The sequence below is a fragment of the Mauremys mutica genome, chromosome 2 (genome assembly GCF_020497125.1).
Source record: "Mauremys mutica isolate MM-2020 ecotype Southern chromosome 2, ASM2049712v1, whole genome shotgun sequence".
Classification (NCBI taxonomy): domain Eukaryota; kingdom Metazoa; phylum Chordata; order Testudines; family Geoemydidae; genus Mauremys; species Mauremys mutica.
In genome coordinates this window covers 32,082,820-32,101,671 of record NC_059073.1, presented here as the reverse complement: position 1 = coordinate 32,101,671, position 18,852 = coordinate 32,082,820, and the positions used below count along the sequence as shown (strand labels likewise).

The 18,852-nt window shown below is 37.8% G+C and overlaps 1 protein-coding gene across 3 annotated transcripts in view; it reads right to left on the bottom strand.

Moving 5' to 3' along the window:
• Nucleotides 1-18,852, bottom strand: part of CSMD3 (CUB and Sushi multiple domains 3) — a 1,155,643-nt gene that overhangs the window by 173,827 nt on the left and 962,964 nt on the right. For all 3 annotated transcript variants that reach the window (XM_045006341.1, XM_045006342.1, XM_045006343.1), the window contains 5 exons: nucleotides 15,628-15,724; nucleotides 14,196-14,300; nucleotides 4,236-4,354; nucleotides 1,878-1,947; nucleotides 1,328-1,444 (listed from right to left, as the gene is read on the bottom strand). In XM_045006341.1, coding sequence (XP_044862276.1) covers nucleotides 1,328-1,444; nucleotides 1,878-1,947; nucleotides 4,236-4,354; nucleotides 14,196-14,300; nucleotides 15,628-15,724 — 508 coding nt within the window. The remainder of the gene's footprint in view (nucleotides 1-1,327; nucleotides 1,445-1,877; nucleotides 1,948-4,235; nucleotides 4,355-14,195; nucleotides 14,301-15,627; nucleotides 15,725-18,852) is intronic.

Here is an 18,852-nt window from a genome sequence, read left to right as displayed (position 1 = left end):
TAATCGGGTGATTAAATCCTATTGAATGGCAGGGGTGCTGTAGAAAAAAAAAATAGTATGCGTACATGTAATTTAAAGACTGACTCATAATGCATATGCATAATGCACAAGTGTGGGATTGTGTGGGAAATAGTTTTCATGTCCCACAAAACATTTCAAGATTTCAAAACTTCCCATTTAGCATCGGGAGAAAACTGAGCACTTATGGATTTAGAAAAAAAAAAAAAGAAATTCTGGGCACAAGAAACCAAACTAGCCAGGTGGTGAGGGCAGTCACCTTGACTTTAGGAGGCCTAGGTTCAACTCCGTAATCTGCCTTGCTCATGCATCCCATGTGAATGCCCTGGCTATTCTGGAGTGGGATTCTTTCTCACCTTTTGCATAAATAAATATTCATTGGAGAAGGAACTTGAAGCTGGGTCTTCAATCTCCCAAGTGAGTGTAAGAACTGATAGGTCATCAGGGCAGTCTCTCTCTGGCCCAATGACACTTCATGGGTAAATTTATTTGGTGTTTAACAGTAAGTTCTAAAGACATATTTATTTTCCATAGAACCCTATTGGCTCCATCCCTATTGAATTCCATGGGACATTTTGATAAAATCTATTATGCCATTGAGTCTGTTACTCAGATCTTCTATTTACATGATAACTGAACAGAGGTTGTGCTTTTACTAGTGCTTGGATGGGGAGAAAAATTCCTGTCCTGCTACTTATTGGTCTGGCAGGGAAGGGAGGAGAATTCCCTTCTCTGACCAGAAGTCTATAATTTACCAGATAATTAATTGGCATCCATTTAACACCATTTTTTGCAGCTCCACCCTTAGAAATAAAAGGTTGCTGGCCACAAATGTAGATGCATATATTTCACAGTGAGTGGGTTTTGTAACACTGAAGATAAGTGCAGAAAGTGTGCTGGAGAATTAATTTAGTGCTAAACTTTTTTCAGTATTTTTTAGTTCATACTGTTTTGTTTCTAGCTTTATTTATTCAGTATACTGTGTACTATGTGCATAAAATAATGTACATACTATACATATAAAATGACTAAGGATGGGGTAAACTTTAAAATAGTGAACTAATTGTATATTTAAAAGCATATACAAGCAAGTGACAGTAGCTGTGGGAATTTTATCATTGTTTTCTTTATGCACAAGCCCTATAACCTGATTCTCAGTTTTATGACACTGCTAATCTTTAAAATGTATTTTAAATCTACTGGCAGAAATCTATGGGGCAATATAAATATATAAAATATTTTTAAAAATTGTTAAATATTTTAAAGCCATAAACACAAGAGACAAGACAATTCTTGAAAGGATACATACCAAACCCAATAGGCAGCTTTATTGTCCATGTGCAATCTAAACTGCTGGGATAGTTTCCAGGAAACCCAGGGCTAAGAATCACTCCACTGAAGTCAGACATAGCACCACCACATTGTGCTGCAAAATGAGGGAAATACTTGTAGGTGGTAGTTACAGGTGAGATAAAACCAAGGCATACTATTTAGAATCTTTTCAATTTTAATCACATCATGCTTTCTTTCTTTCTTTCTTGAACTCACCAGTGTAGTATCTAAGAGATACGTTAGCTCTACCTAAAGAGGTCCCTGTAGAACTTGATAAGTCTTCTGCTCTTCTCCCTTCCCTGGTAGAGGAGGTTCTACTTGAGACATATTTCCTCCTTTCTTCCACATATTTGATTATTGTGGGAAAGCTTTGCCAAAGAGGACAGTTTTAGAGTGCACTCTGACTACAGATTGGCCTGATCTCCACTGGATGTGTATTCCATAATCAAACACCATTTATCTCCGAGTCTTGCATAACTTTCAGTCTGGCAACCTGAAGAAGCAAATGTTATATACAATGAACATACCTAAACATATTGGAATAGGGTAATTCCATCTTCTCACTGGTCCAGGCATACAGGTAATATGTGAATGTCCCTACAATGACAAGACATATATTAATGCATTTTACAAATACAGTACACTACTTTTTATAGTTATAACAAAAATAACATGCAGTGATATTTCTTGACAACATCAACAGGCATAAAAAAGAAGAGCTTATAAAAAGTTTTACCTCTATTCTTATTTCGTAGTTTGTACTTTACCGCACCATGTAACCCTTCTGTGACTATCCACCCCTTTAACAAAATGGCTCCATGGTTTGTAATTTTATTGCTGGTATTAAGAATACAGGCTTGAATTCTGTGATACTAGCCATAACATTTTGATGAGCTGAATCACACTGTAAAGTTTAAAAACTCAAGATCCAAATCCAGCTAAAGCAATTCAGTATTGTTTAATGATTAGTGTATTCCAATATTGATGCTTTAGAAGATTTGGCAAATATATTTACATTTAGGTTAAGAAAAATGTTTTTTAAAGGATTAAGCCACTCCTGACAGAAAAACAAATGGGTTTAAGTGTCCAGAAATTAAAACATTGGAGTTACAGTACTGTTCTCTCTAAGAAGTAGTGCTCTTTTACAACAAAATATGTACCATAAATGTTATAAAGTTCCTCCTTTGGTTTATCAAGACAATCCAAATCAAGATGGTTCCATGACACACCCAGAGACAGCCACTATCTGGCTCAGCATCTCTTTTGTAATCATGAATGTCTGGGACGGGATATCAAACAAAGTTAAAAGAACTGTAATGCATATGGGCTCTTCTGAAAAATTATAGAGTGTATATTTCAAGATGATTTTGTTAGAACTATTTTTACAACCTTGATTTGAAATAAGCTGCTTTTATTGTTAAAGCTGTATTGCAGTTCAAAGCCTACAGTGTCTGTAGGAACTGAGTATTTGTAAAGCCCACACACAGTAATTTTGGGCAATTTATTAATTAGTCTGCAGCCCTCTTATCTTCTCTCCTAGTAGAGGAAAAAAAAGCATTTCCATCTTACTGCTTGCTATCAGCTCAGAGTTGACACAAAGCCAAAGTGACAATATCATACTGTATGTGACGGCAAAACAGTCCAATGGGACTTTTTGTGTGTGTGTTTGTATGGTCTATGCTGTTAATTATTACATTTGTTTTTTTCACATGTTCAGTGTGACCCATCTGTTCACGTTCCAGTATTTTTGTATGAAATAAAACAAAGGTGAAAATACACAGAAATAATTGTTGTGTTGCTCCTTAATGGCAGCCTCCTACAATCATCCTCGTGCTGCCTTCCTTTTCTAAGCAACATAAGGAATGAACTAAGACCTCCAGAAGGTCACAGTCGAAGCTGCAAGAAAAGCATTAGGAGAGGCAGAGGCCCCATCAGCTGATCCTGAAAGGTAGGGAAGTCACAACATTCAGATGGTCCCAAGGCTTGGGGGAGAGGGGGGCAGGATGAGGAAGGATGAGGACAGAAGTCACAAACCCAAATAGCAGTTTGCAGAACTGAGTGAGGATGAGCAAGGAATATAATGGCAAGGAGGGAAAACAAACATTCCTGTTGCAAAAGCTCTGCCATCCTGTGTACATACTTTCTATTTCTGTCGTTCAGGCTACCTCCTGTTGCTAAGCAGAGGGAGCAAGGAACTCCACAGCAACCACTTACATAACCAAAGCCAGAAAGTGAACCAGATTCTGATCCTTAAGATTTACAAATCTATGTTAAAGATTTGACTGTGGTTGGGATTTCTAAATCTTCATGAGCTGCAAACATAGAAAACATTTAAACCATATATACACATGGTCTCAACTTAGGCATACTAGTCATCCCGTATAACTCACTCTGGCTGCCCAGTATAGAACTGGATTCCTAATAGTTTCTTTACTGGACAACTGAGACCTTAGTAACTGTGCTTATTATTAAGAGAAAAATCCTGTTGTACCATTAAGGGTGTAAAGGACCCCCTGCCTCAACAGAGGAAAGTTAGGATATGAGGGAGAATTTTAGGCTATATCTGCACTTGGAGCTGGCAGTGTGATTCCCAGGTCACACAGATGTAGCTGTGCTAGCTCTGCTCAAGCTAGTGCACTAAAAAGAGCAGTGTAGCCAGGGGAACAGTGGCTTGGGTTAGCCGCCCAAGTACATACCCACTTTTTGGAGGGCAGTTGGATAGTGGTAGATCATACATTTGACACAGAGAGACTTATCAGCCCTGCAAAGCCATAATCTAGTCTAGTATGACGACATTTTCAGTGTGGAGTTGATATAGAAGAACTTGGACATAAAAATATTGAAGAAGTGAAAGACAGATTTTTGAAACTGTAAAATTGACCTACCTGAAGGGAATATCCCTGATCACAGTGGAAAGAGACCACATCTCCAACCATGTATCTATCTCCAATTTTAATTCCATTGCTAGGGGTCTGTGGTTCGGGGCAAGAGTCCAAACCTATAGCTGTGAAAAGTTGAAAAGTTTAGCAATTGGAGTGTAAACTTCATCTGTTTTCAGTTATAAACTGCTCTGCATATTGGCTGATGCTGCATATCAGCCAGTGTGAGGTGGCTCTCAGGTGCCTCCAGGAGCCCACTGTTAAAGTTCTGCCAACCTGTACACAGCTTTCAGCAATGACTTATTCTTGTGGCTCATAAAATATACTTCTGAAAACAAAAATGTCTTTCTTTTGGAGTAAACCAGACTGCACAAAATGTGAGGTGTTACCCCCACCCTCACATCCCAGTGAGGAGGACCTTTCTATACAGGTTCTTGCCTGTTCCTCTAGTTCAGTGTCAGGTATTTTTTATTCAACCATGCAGTCTTTCATGACATGTCATATTTAAGCAAGACTTAACTAAACAGAAGCCATTGTGTCATGTTAAACATTTTCCCCCATTATATCCACATACTTCAGAAAATAATATAGCACCACTGTAGTGAATACTCTCATGCTATCTACAATAGCATATAGCAGAAATAGATGGGTGTTTTAAGATGGGTACTGAGAATGATTGCAACAACCTCTCTATGAGAGGCTTATAAGACTGGGACTGTTTAAAGAAGAGAAAAATAAGAGGAGACACACTGAACACCAGTATAGACATTTCCAATAAAGATGTAAATTAGGGTTGCCAGGTATCCAGTTTTCAACTGGAACACCTGGTCGAAAAGAGACCCTCCTCAGCCTGGTGAAAATGAGCGAGTGAGTGAGGGTGAGGGAGAGCGAGCAATGCAGGGAGGGGGGATGGAGTGTGCAGGGTTGGGCTTCAGAGAAGGGACGGGGCAAGGGTGTTCAGTTTTGTGTGATTAGAAAGTAGGCACGAAGTTGTAATAGAAAGTATGTTTGGCAAGAATTGATATGTCTTTATACTGTCATGAGGGAAAAAGAAATGGCCTCCATAGACCTTCTTCATGGCATCAATCCTGCAAAGTAGTTAAGCATGTTCTTAAAATTAAGCATGAGTAATTCTACTCACTTCTAACAGGCTTAAAGTTAGGAATACAATGAAGTGATTTGTTACATCAGGGACTATAAGCATATGCTTCTGGTATGTATGCTAAGGGGGGGATTTTGTGGGATTTCCTTGCCAAAATATTGTCATAATTGGCATTTGTATGTCTGAAAACCTATTAAAGTGACTGATTGCTTCATCTGGAAGTGTTTCATCTGGAATTTTCAGAGAAAATTTAGTTTTTCTCTTTAAAAAAGTGCATGTATATAGTATATTCAAATTGAAAGCTGATAGTGGCATACAAAATATGTCACATAAATTAGGTCCTTTATGAGATGTATTTTGCATATGACTAAGAAGTGTCATCAGCCTAATATTATAATAGCATCAGTATTAGTTTTATTGTTAACACCAAAATAGAAACACGAAAATCCAACTTAAATGCCTGCTATTTAAGGACTAAGATGATGATTTTTTTAACATATAATTGAGACGGTAATTCTTATCCTAAAAAAGCAAGCTGTAGTATATCACTTTTTAAATGCACTTATATTGCTAGAAAATGACGACCAGATTAATACTGCTGGAGCCTGAAGACTGGTTATCCATGCAACAGGCAAAACACAAGACAACAGCGATGCAAGCTTCTCAATACACAAATATACCTCAAACCTAACTTGGATAAACCACTTGAAATATCTATTGAAGACAACGTTCTCTTCACTGAGACTACCAAGAATAACAACCATGATGGCTGTTTTGTGCTGTGGACATTTGATCATCAGGGACTGGATATAACTAACATAGGCCCTCAAACACAACATTGAGGGTAACCACTTCTGGTCACTGTTAACTTAGGCAATAAATTACTTGAGGACAAATGACCTCTTATGGTGCCTGAGGAGTTCACACTCATTATTGGTTGGTGAAATCTAAGTATAGACGTCACAACAAGTTTGGGGTTTGTGCTCTGCTTCTTAACAGTTTGCCTTGAGGTTGATATTCTTGCTCATGAGCCACTCCAGACAGTGTGATATCAGTACTAGACTTAAAAAAAAGAGACATATATAGTAATGAAACTTAAGAAATGGCTTTTTATTTCCGAACTTTAGTTACTGTTCTGATATATTAATAAGTCATAACTGAAAACATAATCCTCATTATTTGGGTTTGAGTTTTTGTTACTAAATTCTAGAAATTATAGAATTATAGAAATTAGTTCACCAGGTCCACTACTGATGATTCCATGAGACAAAAAGACCTCCACTATTAGGTCACCTGCTTTATCTTTCCTCCAGTACAACCTTTACTATTATTTTGTCAGTGCAATTTTAATTCCAGGGCACAAAAAATCTTTTAATGTCACACAATGCTCCCCCGTCAAAAAAGATATGGTAACACCTAAACTTATGATAACACTTATGGATATAGCCCCTCCCTAGAATCCTGGAAAAGTGATCCAACTTGTTTACTTCTGATAAATATCCCACTACCCCTTGCAGACCACAGTGCATCAATGAGGTTTGGTCAAATACTTATTCTTTTATTTTAAAAAGCTTCAATAAGCTATATTAACACACCCACCCCACCATCTCTCTGTCTCTCTCCAGGGCCTGGTCTACACTGGTGGGTGGGGGTCTATGTAAGATATGCAACTTCAGCTACGGGAATAGCGTAGCTAAAGTCGACGTATCTTATTTCGACTTACCTCCCATCCTCACGGCACGGAATCGACGGCCGTGGCTCCCCAGTCGTCTCTGCTTCTGCCGCTCACTCTGGTGGAGTTCCAGAGTCGACAGGAGCGCATTCGGGGATTGACATATTACGTCTAGATGAGATGTGATATATCGATCCCCGATAGATCGATCGCTACCCGCTGATCCGGCGGGTAGTCTGGACGTACCCTAACACTCGCTCTTTCACACACACACACATATACTGTTAAACAGCCTGTGAACTAAACTGTCAGTCCACTGAAGAACATTTAAGAATTTCTGACAAAAAAATAAAAATAAATATCTGTATGAAATGATTCCTGGTATTCCACACTATTTAAATACACCACTAGTAAAACTGCAACTGTTAGAAACACTGATGTTATATTTATGAATAAATACAAGAAAATATTATTAATTATTATTATTACTATTATTACATCTGGTCAAATATAGGTATTTTTCATGAAACTCAAAATATTTCCTACTACTCGATGTGTAGCCGCAAAGTTCCTTCTGGGATACAAATCTCTTGAAAGAATTTTTATACTGGTTTAGTAACCATAAAAAAGAACTTCCATATTTAAAAATTGAACATTTTGTTTAAATATTAAACATGACAACTTTCCTTTTGATTGTTAAGCCAGTATTAAAGTAAGCTGAAAACTTGTTTACAGCTTCTTACAAAAGGTTCTTATGAAACCACGGTCACAAATGCTAATTTGAAAAATAATACATAGTAGGTTCAGAAATGCCAATTAAAAATAAAAGTAGTATTTTCCAACCAGGGCTAACGTTAGGAACTGTGGGGCCTGATTCGAATACCCGACAGCGGTCCGGGTCTTCAGCGGCACTTCGGCGGTGGGTCCTTCACTCGCTCCAGGTCTTCCCCAGCACTGAAGGACCCACCGCCGAAATGCCACCGAAGACCCAGAGTGAGTGAAGGACCGTGCTGAAGTCCTGGACCACTGCCGGGTGAGTAAAAATTAAAAAGTTTGGCGCTCTTCTTTAGGGCGCGGGGCCCTCTTAGGCGCAGGGCCCGATTTGGGGGAATCGGCCTAAAGCTGGCCCTGTTTCCAACACATTTCGTGGGGTGAAAACTACTTGTTAACCATTTGAACTTTCAGATTGCTGAGCTGAGGAACATGGATGGAGGCAGTTTTTAACCTTTATTTTATCGGTATATCTGTACTGTTAACAGGCTCCTTTTTTCCTTGTGAAAATTCAGTAGTAATACAATCTCCACAGTTAACAGACTGCTTTGCCTTCTTTCACTTAATAAAAAGACAGTTTATAAATAAACAATTTAACTTAAACCCCACTTGTGTTCCTTATCCTTGTGTTACTCCCTAACTACCAGTGAATCATATGATGATGGAACTCAGAGGAATTTATTATGTTATATAAATTAATTAAGAACATAACATAAGAATGGCCATACTGGGTCAGATCAAAGGTCCATCTAGCTCAGTATCCTGTCTACCAATAGTAGCCAATGCCAGGTGCCCCAGAGGGAGTGAACCTAACAGGTAATGATCAAGTGATCTCTCTACTGCCATCCATCTCCACCGTCTGACAAACAGAGGCTAGGGACACCATTCCTTATGCATCCCCATTAATGGACTTAGCAGAAGTCCTGTAAACTATCTAGTGGCAACATGATGGTTATTGATGCTGATGGTATAGGGTGTTCACATACTGTGTATTTTGACTATTCATTATTCATAGTGCATGACTGGTCCCCTAAGTTGTTTCTGTTTCTTAATTGGATGTTTAAAACATTAATAAACAAGAGAATGAGAATAAAAAAGGATTTCAACATGGCCAGTCCAGTGTAAGAATATTTCTCAAGACTTTTGCATCTCTTGAATACTTGTGATTAAAAATAAATAAATAAAATTAAAAAAACACTTAACTTACTTATACGAATGATAAAGGGAAAAAGGTTGTGAAAACCATGGGAGCAAATGTCTAGTTCTTTCATGCCTCCTCCCCTAAATATTCACAAATACCTTTTTTCTATCAATAATCTGCTCTAAAAATGAAACACCACAAACAAAGTAAACCTGAGGTGATGGGAAATTTCCAAATGTTAAGAAGGTTTAATTCCAGTGAAAAACAATACAAATGAACACATTGAAAGAAAATGCCAATTATGTTGCATATTGTATCAGCATATTTATAGTAGGCTTCCTCATATCCTAATTTTCTTCATATCTGTTTCTATGCAATGACAGTGTAAATACAAAAGAAGAACTAGTGCTAAAATAAAGTATCTGCTCTACTACAAAATGCCCACCTTCAAGTGATCACCTAAGCTGATCTAATTTACTTGAAACGTGCAACACAAATGTCTGACACTCTAATGAATTACAAACAAACAAATCACTTACCATCTTGTCTTAATGCAATGCAATCAAAGAATGAGGGTTGGTTTCCTTTGACAACATTCTGCTATCAAAATCCTGATTCAGCCCACTGCAGAATCCCACCACCTTCCCACCATGAAGGAATACAAGAGGACAGATAATGGGGGCTCATTCTTAGAAGACTTAAAGTTTCCCCTCACCTCACGGCCTATTAGGATCTCCCAGTCCCTGTGGGTCATGTGCTCAGGTTTACCACAGAATCTGGAACCGTAAAGCCTCTTATCATGCTCAAAAGATACTGGACAGAAGTTAGGACCATATTGATGATCCCAATACCATTTTTGGTGGGGGGGGGGTTGATGGATGGGGTGTTATTTCTATGCTTATTATCCCCTACTTCCGAGACACTGTGAGAAAAGTGGAAAAACAAAAACAAATAACCGATAAGCCACCTTGTCAATATTGCCCAGAAGGAAAAGTTCCTTCCTGATACCAAAAGGTGATTGGGTTAGACCCTCGACAAGCCTGGGAAGCCAGCTCTGACAGATACAGCTCTTGTAAGGCAGAGGAGTGGGGCACCTTCCAGCAGCAAAAATGACTGTTGTGTGCTTGGGGATTCATACCATGGGGAATGGTGGTGGGGTCTTTCACTGGAGCCAATCATCTCCCTCATCCTCCTAAACTGGCCAATGCATGCCCAAGCAAAGTGGAGATTCTACTCTACTCTCCAAAGCCCAGGCTCAAGTAGACCCACTATGTGCACGCTGAGCAGGCAGGGTAGCCTTAGAACCCCCTTGCCTTCTTCTAACCAGTACTCCAGGGAGTGGCCACCTCCTCTGCTGGCCTGATAAAATCACCCCTCTCAATCCTTTGCTAAAATAAGAAGGGATATTTGAAGATGCCTTTTCCCAATCCACAACTCCCATGTGCGATATAACAACCATGTGCGACATAATGAAGAATTTGTCTTCTTGTCAGATTAAACAAATACATGTGATAAACCAGGATCCAGAGGTCCATCCTTGATAACCATATTGTTTTGTTGTGACACAGAATGGGTTCTCACAGTATTCCAGCAGCACAGAACAATATTGTTTTGTGGTGGTGAATGTCTGTGTGAAGAGCATGTTTCGTATTGTCTTTAAGTCTCAATTACACAAGTTCTACTATTTTGCCTGGTTATATAGGACTGTGCTCACATGCAAAAACACACACACTCATTTTTTGAGATTCCATATATTGTAGAATAAATTGTGATATTTTTATGCTCCTACATATTTGTTCTTACACTTGAGGATTATGCATATGCTACATTTAAAACTGTATAAGTGCTTTTGTGTTTAATTCAATTATTATAATTTTTATATTATACAGTGATGATTTACTTAAACAATCTATAAAATTTCATAGATTTCAAGGCCAGAAAAGTTTATAATGATAATTTAATCTGACCTGCATACCACAAGTCATAGCTCTTCATTCAATAATTCTTACATAGAGCTCGATTACTTGTGGATGAATTAGAGAATATCTTTTATATCCATATCTATATCTCCAAGCAATGGAGAATGTGCCACATCCCTTGATTATCTGTTCCACTGGTTAATTGTGCCTTCTTTTCCATTTGAATATTTCTAGCTTCAACTTCCAGTTATTGGATCTTGTTTTGTCTTTTTCTTATACATTGAGTGCTATCCTCAGTTATCGTCTCCCTTTGTAAGTACTTATAGATCTTGATCAAGTCATTTCTTAAACTCCTCTTCAATAAAATAATAGTTTCATCTCTTTAAGTCTCTCAATGTAATCTGTGTTTTCTAGATACCAGTTTATTCTTTGAGTTCTCTAAACACACTCCTATTTTTCAACATCCAATTTAAATTGTGGACACCAAAATTTGTCACAGTATTCTGCCTCACCAATATTGTAAGGAGAAGTAATTCCAGTTCCCTATCCCCACTCATTCCTCACTTTTTTATATATCCAAGGAATACATTAGCACTCCAATACACAGCATTCCAGTGGAAGGCCATGTTCAATTTGTTATATACTATCACCCATAAACCTTTTTTAGGATTCATTGTTTTCCAGGATACAGTCCCCCCCACCCTCAAAAGTGTGGTTATGTTCTTTGTTTCTAGATATATGACTTTGCCTTTTGACTCTGTTAAAACAAATGTACAATTGTGTCTCACACACCAAACTCTCCAGATAGATCTGTAGAAATGACCTATCCACATTTTAATTTACTACTGCATTAACCTTTGTGTCATCTGCAAAATTAATCAGCAATGATTTCATGTTTTCTTCTACATTATCAATAAAAATACTAAATAACAATGGGTGGAGCACAAATACCTTTCGGACTTTACTACACCTATGCTTGCCCATTAAGAATTATATTATGAGATCAATCAATTAGCCACTTGTTAATCCCTTTAATATATAATATATTGAATGTATATAGTACTTTTTTATTCAGAATGTCATGTGGTACTAAGTCAATCGGTTTGCAGATAACTAAATATATTATGTCAACACACTTACCTGTGTTAAACTTCTAATTTAATCAAAGAATGACATAAAATTAATTCAACAAGATCTAAAGTCCATGAAACCGTTTTCTGTCAAAAAGCATGTAAATTATATTCACATTCTGTAAGTCTTTATTGAGATTTAGATTAAATTCACCCCTTTAAACAAGAATGATGACCATGACCTCTAATTCTTATATACAAAAACAACATATATGTATGTATGTATGTATGTCCTTTTATAAAGTGTCACTTTATAACAGGCAAAAAATGCTAAGCAAAACAAATAGTAAAGAAGATCTTGAATAGTTTACTGTCCAAAGGCAAGAGTGGGTACGGCACAGCTAGCAATTTATACAAGCAGTGCTTCTTTTTTACAAGGTGATAACCCTTTCTTAGACTGAATATACATGGAGACTAATGCACCCCAGATATTTTGGATTCAGAGTTTCTTAGCCCAGGATACACTTACTGAAGCATTAAGAGAAGGCAGTCACAGGTTAATATTACGCTGACATTTTATCCTCCTTTTCTCCTTCTTTATTTCCCAGTCTCCCTCCTTCATATGCATCTTTCCCAATAACCCTTCTTATTGGCAATGCTCTTATATTCTGGAGTTTTTTCTTCATCACTCTGTACATGTGAGAAGCTGAGGTGGTACCCTTTCAAAAGGAAAACAGCTGGAAAATTCTGAGTACAGATTCTAACCAGATCAGAAGAATTACAGTAACCAACACCAAGTGTACAGTTATAGAGAAATGACCATGTAGCGATTGTGCAAGACCCTGCCTTCTGACTAATTAATATAGACTGTCAAAAATCAAAGTACGGGATTTGCATACTGTAAAACTGCTCAGAAGATCAGTAATACACATATCAGTCAACAGAACCAATTAGTGCACAGGGAATTGTGCACCTAGGAAAAATGTAAAGAACTCTACCAGTTACTGTCAGAATTCCTGCACGAGGACTGGCTGAGACAATCCAGTTTAATTATAAAATATTGTAATAATTATTGTTATAAATAAGTAGAAATGAGAAGACATTTGTGTTATTACTACCGTCATCAACAACGAGAATTTTTCAGATAATTCTCTTCTATTCTGTTCAGGTTCTTATACCATCCTCATCATCATATCTGAACTCTTTCCAAAAGTTCATTAAGCAACATGACTAACATCTGCCACATGTGGCTTTTAAGTTCTTTCATCTTTTCCCCAGGGAAAATATGTGTTCAATGAAGTGTTTTGTATTGGTGCGGTTTTTTTGTTTGTTTGTTTTAATAAATTATATATACACTTTGACAGGTGTTTATATTAGACAAGGCAAGATCGAAGAAGTATACTTTACACTTGGAGCAGAAGTTGATGAAGGTAGTCATGGTTCTTAATTAGCAGAGAGTGTAGTACAAGTCACTAGTATAACAAAATAACAATAGTAACAGCACTTAGCTTTAAGGCAAGAGCACTTCATTTTGCAATGGACATTCTGGCTTTCCACAATCACTGAAGATGCTTTTTTGAGAGATGGTCTATAACTATATAGGTTTTTAGATGGAATATGATGCTTATGCTGTTGACTCTTCTCTTCCATGTGAAAAAAACTTATTTTAAATGAATGTTGTGTATTTGATTAGGTAATTATAGCATTTAGTTCCTTCACTGACTAGTTGTGGAATCATACAACAGATTAGTGTGCTTTGGCTACATTATTTCAGAAATGAATGTTCTCTTATCAGATCTACATAATGGAATGTTTTTGTCGCTATAGCAAATAATACATTTTTAAAAATATATTTAAAATTATTGGCAGTGTCTAAGTAAATATTCTGAATTAGTCCAATAATACAAGGTTATTATAATTACTGTAATAACAATATGCATAAAAAGTACTTAATCTTTGTCTCTTTTGCCTTGGGTTATGGACTCAACATTTTGTACAGGTGTTATGTACAAAAATTGACCTGCATTTACTCCTCACAATGGTGTAATCAGAAAAGCATTCACACATGGGAGGAGTGCAAAATGAATTAGACATGCCACTCCCAGCAACAAAGACTGCAGGTCTAGTCTTGCTTCCATTGGAATCAAAGTATGCCACTGACTTCAAAGGTATCAGTGATTGGTTCATTGTGTGCAATAGGTTGAACTTTACCCCTTCACAGCACACATCTATGTCTGAAAAATAACAACTTTCAACAAACTCTTTGAATTAATCTATTGTATGGGCATTACCTGTATATTCAAGATGAAACCCAGCAGCTGAAACACTAATATCAGACTGAAAGTTTAGGTATAAGTTGTTAGATGTGCTGTTGAGCAGTGCAGGAATTGTAGTTCCTGAAAAGAGAAAGTAAAATATTATTCCATTATGACTATGCTTAAAAGCTGAAATCCAGAGTTATTCATAAGTAGCTATATGATATTCTTCCAGAAAAATGTACATAAAAAAGGCACAGAAGTTCACCGCATGTACTGTAAAACTGGCTTCAGTGAGAGGGCATCACTGTGGGAGTGTTGTGGTATACCAGTTCCTCTGAGAGGTTTGATAACATGCTCAATGTATCACAAGCTTGGAGGCGAGAGCTGTAGTTACTAGAGCCATGTGGTCTAATTTGCAGGTTTCCCACTCACACATTTTTATTAGGAAAAGGAGGATTATTTATTCGTAGTGGCATAAATGAAAGGTGCAAATACTATAATCACTATGATCTGACCACTTACAATTAAATATAACAAGAAATTCTTAGCTCATCTCCATTGTTAGTCAGCTTATTACTTGTCAATATCAGAGCACCCATGGGTATTGAGGAGGATTTTGGAGAACAGGGTAGTGGCCTTATAGAATAGTTCCTGGATGACATTTAACAAATAAGGAAGAGGTGGAATGGAAGAAAGTGCAAAAAGGGTGTGAATGATCTAGAGAAGATAAAAGCCCTACTTTAAGAGATAATGGAGATTTTTTTTAAAGATAAATCAATGAATCAATCTGATATGCACACTCTTCTTCCAAGAAACAAAGAGAGAAACGCTTCTTTTGGTTCTGGAATTTTGTGCTCTTTCATTTTGTACATTGTGACAGCTATTAAGAGTTTCCTTTTCATGAGAGGGTTGGCTGAAGGTTGGGGAAATGGTGGCTATTAATTGGCAGTGCTTTATATTAAACTGTAAAGTTTGGTTTTAATTTAATTTAAGGGAGAAGGCAGCCAGAGAATGGGATGGTTAGCTATTTATTAAAATTTCTCTAAGTTTTGTGCCCTCCCAAACCCCATTGCAGGACTGGGAACTAAATAAACAGTAACATTAAATAAATAAATAAAACAGAATACGTTAGCCAAGAAATACAGGAGTGTGTTTTTGGAACCTAAGGCCGTTATTTTTCTATATGCATAAAACCACTGAATTGTTACAGCAGCAGGAGATGACATCCATGGGAATGTTGCATGTAGTTTGAGGCCCTCTAAATTACATTCAGAATATTCTTTTTAAAAATCTTTCAAGTTTTCAGTATTACAATTCAAGGCCCTGTTGGCTGGAACAAAGCTTATAACAAGTGTGAGTTGTCACCTTCAGAAGAAACACAAAAAAGAACTACAAAGAGCCTTGTGTTTACAATAAAGAGCTGCATCTATAATTTACTTAGTATACACTTTCTTAACTCACTCACCTGAATAACTTCCAAGCCTTGGAGCATTGTTGTCAGCACCATCATAAAAATCCAAAGAGTCCCAGTTGTGCTCCGTAGCAAAACTCACAACCTGCACCTACGAATGAAAATGGAAGGCCCAGAGTATGATTTAATTTAGTTACAAGCTGTAATTTTGAATCATGCAAAAGTTGTGTAAAGCTGTGCTCTTTATTGGGAGCAGAAAAACCCAGCTCCTGAAGCAAGCAAAAAATATTTCGTATCTGGTTTTTCAAATTTCTGATTCTGACATAATTTTTTTGACCATTAGCTAGGACAATATGTTGCCTCTGAAAGGAACTACAGAGCCTTGTGTACTAACTGAGGACAGGAGATGGCTCGATGGATGATATTTGAAGACCACTGAGGGGGAAAATGGAACAAAAGGCCAGATGTATAAAGGTATTCAGGCACATAAAGATGTACATAAGAACATAAGAATGGCCCTACTGGGTCAGACCAAAGGTCCATCTAGCCAAGTATCCTGTCTTCCCACAGTGGCCAGTGCCAGGTGCCCTAGAGGGAATGAACAGAACAGGTAATCATCAAGTGATCCATCCCCTGTCGCTCATTCCCAGCTTCTGGCAAACAGAGGCTAGGGACACCATTCCTGCCTATCCTGGCTAATAACCATTGATGGACCTATCCTCCATGAATTTATCTAATTCTTTTTTGAATGGTTATGGTCTTCACCTTCACAACATACTTTTGCAAGGAGTTCCACAGGTTGTTATGGTGTTGGCCTTCACAACATCCTCTGGTAAGGAGTCCCTCAGGTTGACTATGTGTTGTGTGAAGAAATACTTCCTTTTATTTGTTTTAAACCTGCTGCCTATTAATTTCATTTGGTGACCCCTAGTTCTTGTGTTATGAGAAGTAGTAAACAATACTTCCTTATCTACTTTCTCTATACCAGTCATGATTTTATAGACCTCAACCAGCTCTCCCCTTAGCTATCTCTTTTCCAAGCTGAAAAGTCCCAGTCTTATTAACAAAAAAACAGGAGTACTTGTGGCACCTTAAAGACTAACAAATTTATTTTAGCATGAGCTTTCGTGAGCTAAAGCTCACTTCTTCGGATGCATAGAATGGAACACACAGACAGGAGATATTTATACATACAGAGAACATGAAAAGGTGGAAGTATGCATACCAACAGGCAGAGTCTAATCAATTGAGATGAGCTATCGTTAGCAGGAGGAAAAAAAACTTTTTGAAGTGATAATTAAGATGGCCCATAGAAGGTGTGAGGAGAACTTAACATAGGGAAATAGATTCAATTGGTGTAATGACCCAACCATTCCCAGTCTTTATTTAGACCACAGTTAATGGTATCTAGTTTGCAGAGAGACTGCTGAACTTGAATTAATATGCAAACTAGATACCATTAACTGTGGTCTAAATAAAGACTGGGAATGGTTGGGTCATTACACCAATTGAATCTATTTCCCTATGTTAAGTTCTCCTCACACCTTCTATGGGCCATCTTAATTATCACTTCAAAAAGTTTTTTTTCCTCCTGCTAACGATAGCTCATCTCAATTGATTAGACTCTGCCTGTTGGTATGCATACTTCCACCTTTTCATGTTCTCTGTATGTATAAATATCTCCTGTCTGTGTGTTCCATTCTATGCATCCGAAGAAGTGAGCTTTAGCTCACGAAAGCTCATGCTAAAATAAATTTGTTAGTCTTTAAGGTGCCACAAGTACTCCTGTTTTTTTTTTGCGGATACAGACTAACACGGCTGCTACTCTGAAACCAGTCTTATTAACCTCTCCTCATATGGAAGCTGTCGCATACCTCTGCTATTTTTGTTGCCTTTTTCTTAACCTTTTTCCAATTCCAATATATCTTTTTTGAGATGGGGCGACCACATCTGCACACAGTATTCCAGATGTGGGTGTACCATGGATTTATATAGAGGCAACATAGTATTTTCTGACCTATTATGTATCACTTTCTTAATTATTCTGAGCATTCTATTTCCTTTTTTAGACTGCCGCTGCACATTGTTTGGATGTTTTCAGAGAACTATCCACAAGGACTCCAAGATCTCCTTCTTGAGTGATAACAGCTAATTTACACCCCGTCATTTTATATGTATAGTTGGGATTATGTTTTCCAATGTCCATTACTTTGTATTTATCAACATTAAATTTCATCTGCCATTTTGTTTCCCAGTCACCCAGTTTTGAGAGATCCTTTTGTAGCTCTTTGCAGTCTGCCTGGGTCTTAACTATCTTTAGTAATTTTGTATCATCTGCAAATTTTGCCACCTCACTGCTTACCCCTTTTTCCAGATCATTTATGAATATGTTGAATAGAACTGGTCCCAGAACAGACCCCTGGGGGACATCATTATTTATCTCTCTTCATTCTGAAAACTGACCATTTATACCTGCCCTTTGTTTCCTATCTTTTAGCCAGTTACCAATCCATGACAGCACCTTCCCTCTTATCCCATGGCAGCTTACTTTGCGTAAGAGCCTTCAATGAGGGACCTTGTCAAAGGCTTTCTGAAAATCTAAGTACACTATATCCACTGGATTGCCTTGGTCCACATGTTTGTTGATCCCCTCAAAGATTGGTGAAGTATGATTTATCAATTTGTTCCAAAACCTCCTCTAAGGATACTTCACTCTTTTAAGGTGTACACCCTTTGAGCTGGTTTTTTGAGAAACCTTTTTTTTTAATTTCAATCTTGTCAAAACCTTTCAACAAACTTTCACCAAAAGACAGGCAGGATCTCAACTCCCTGGTTTCCTGCCCACTCATCTACCAAGCTGCTGAGGAACCTGGGCTTCCAGGCTTGGCCAATTCCGGGGCAGCCCTGCCATACAGATTACCCTGGAGCTGGAGACTCCAGCACTTCTAGGCTCCCTGCCACAGAACCAGAATGAAAGCTCTGAGATCCCCAGCTTGAGACAGAGCCCTCAGGGTTTTTATGCTCCTTGCTATACAGCAGGGAGCCTGACAGCCCTGGAAACCCTAAAAGACCCAGTTTGAACTGGAGCTCTCAGGGCTTCAAGACTTCTAGAGCTGACTATGACTCCCCAGGCTTCCCCAGCATGGGGGAACCCATTGGGATACCCCTACCTTCCTGAATTAGAACAAAAATGTTTTCAAAATGTTAGAATTTCCCATTCCAAGTTTCATCCAGCTTTATGCAATACCCCCTTGTAGGCATTCAGCCCCTTCCTGATCA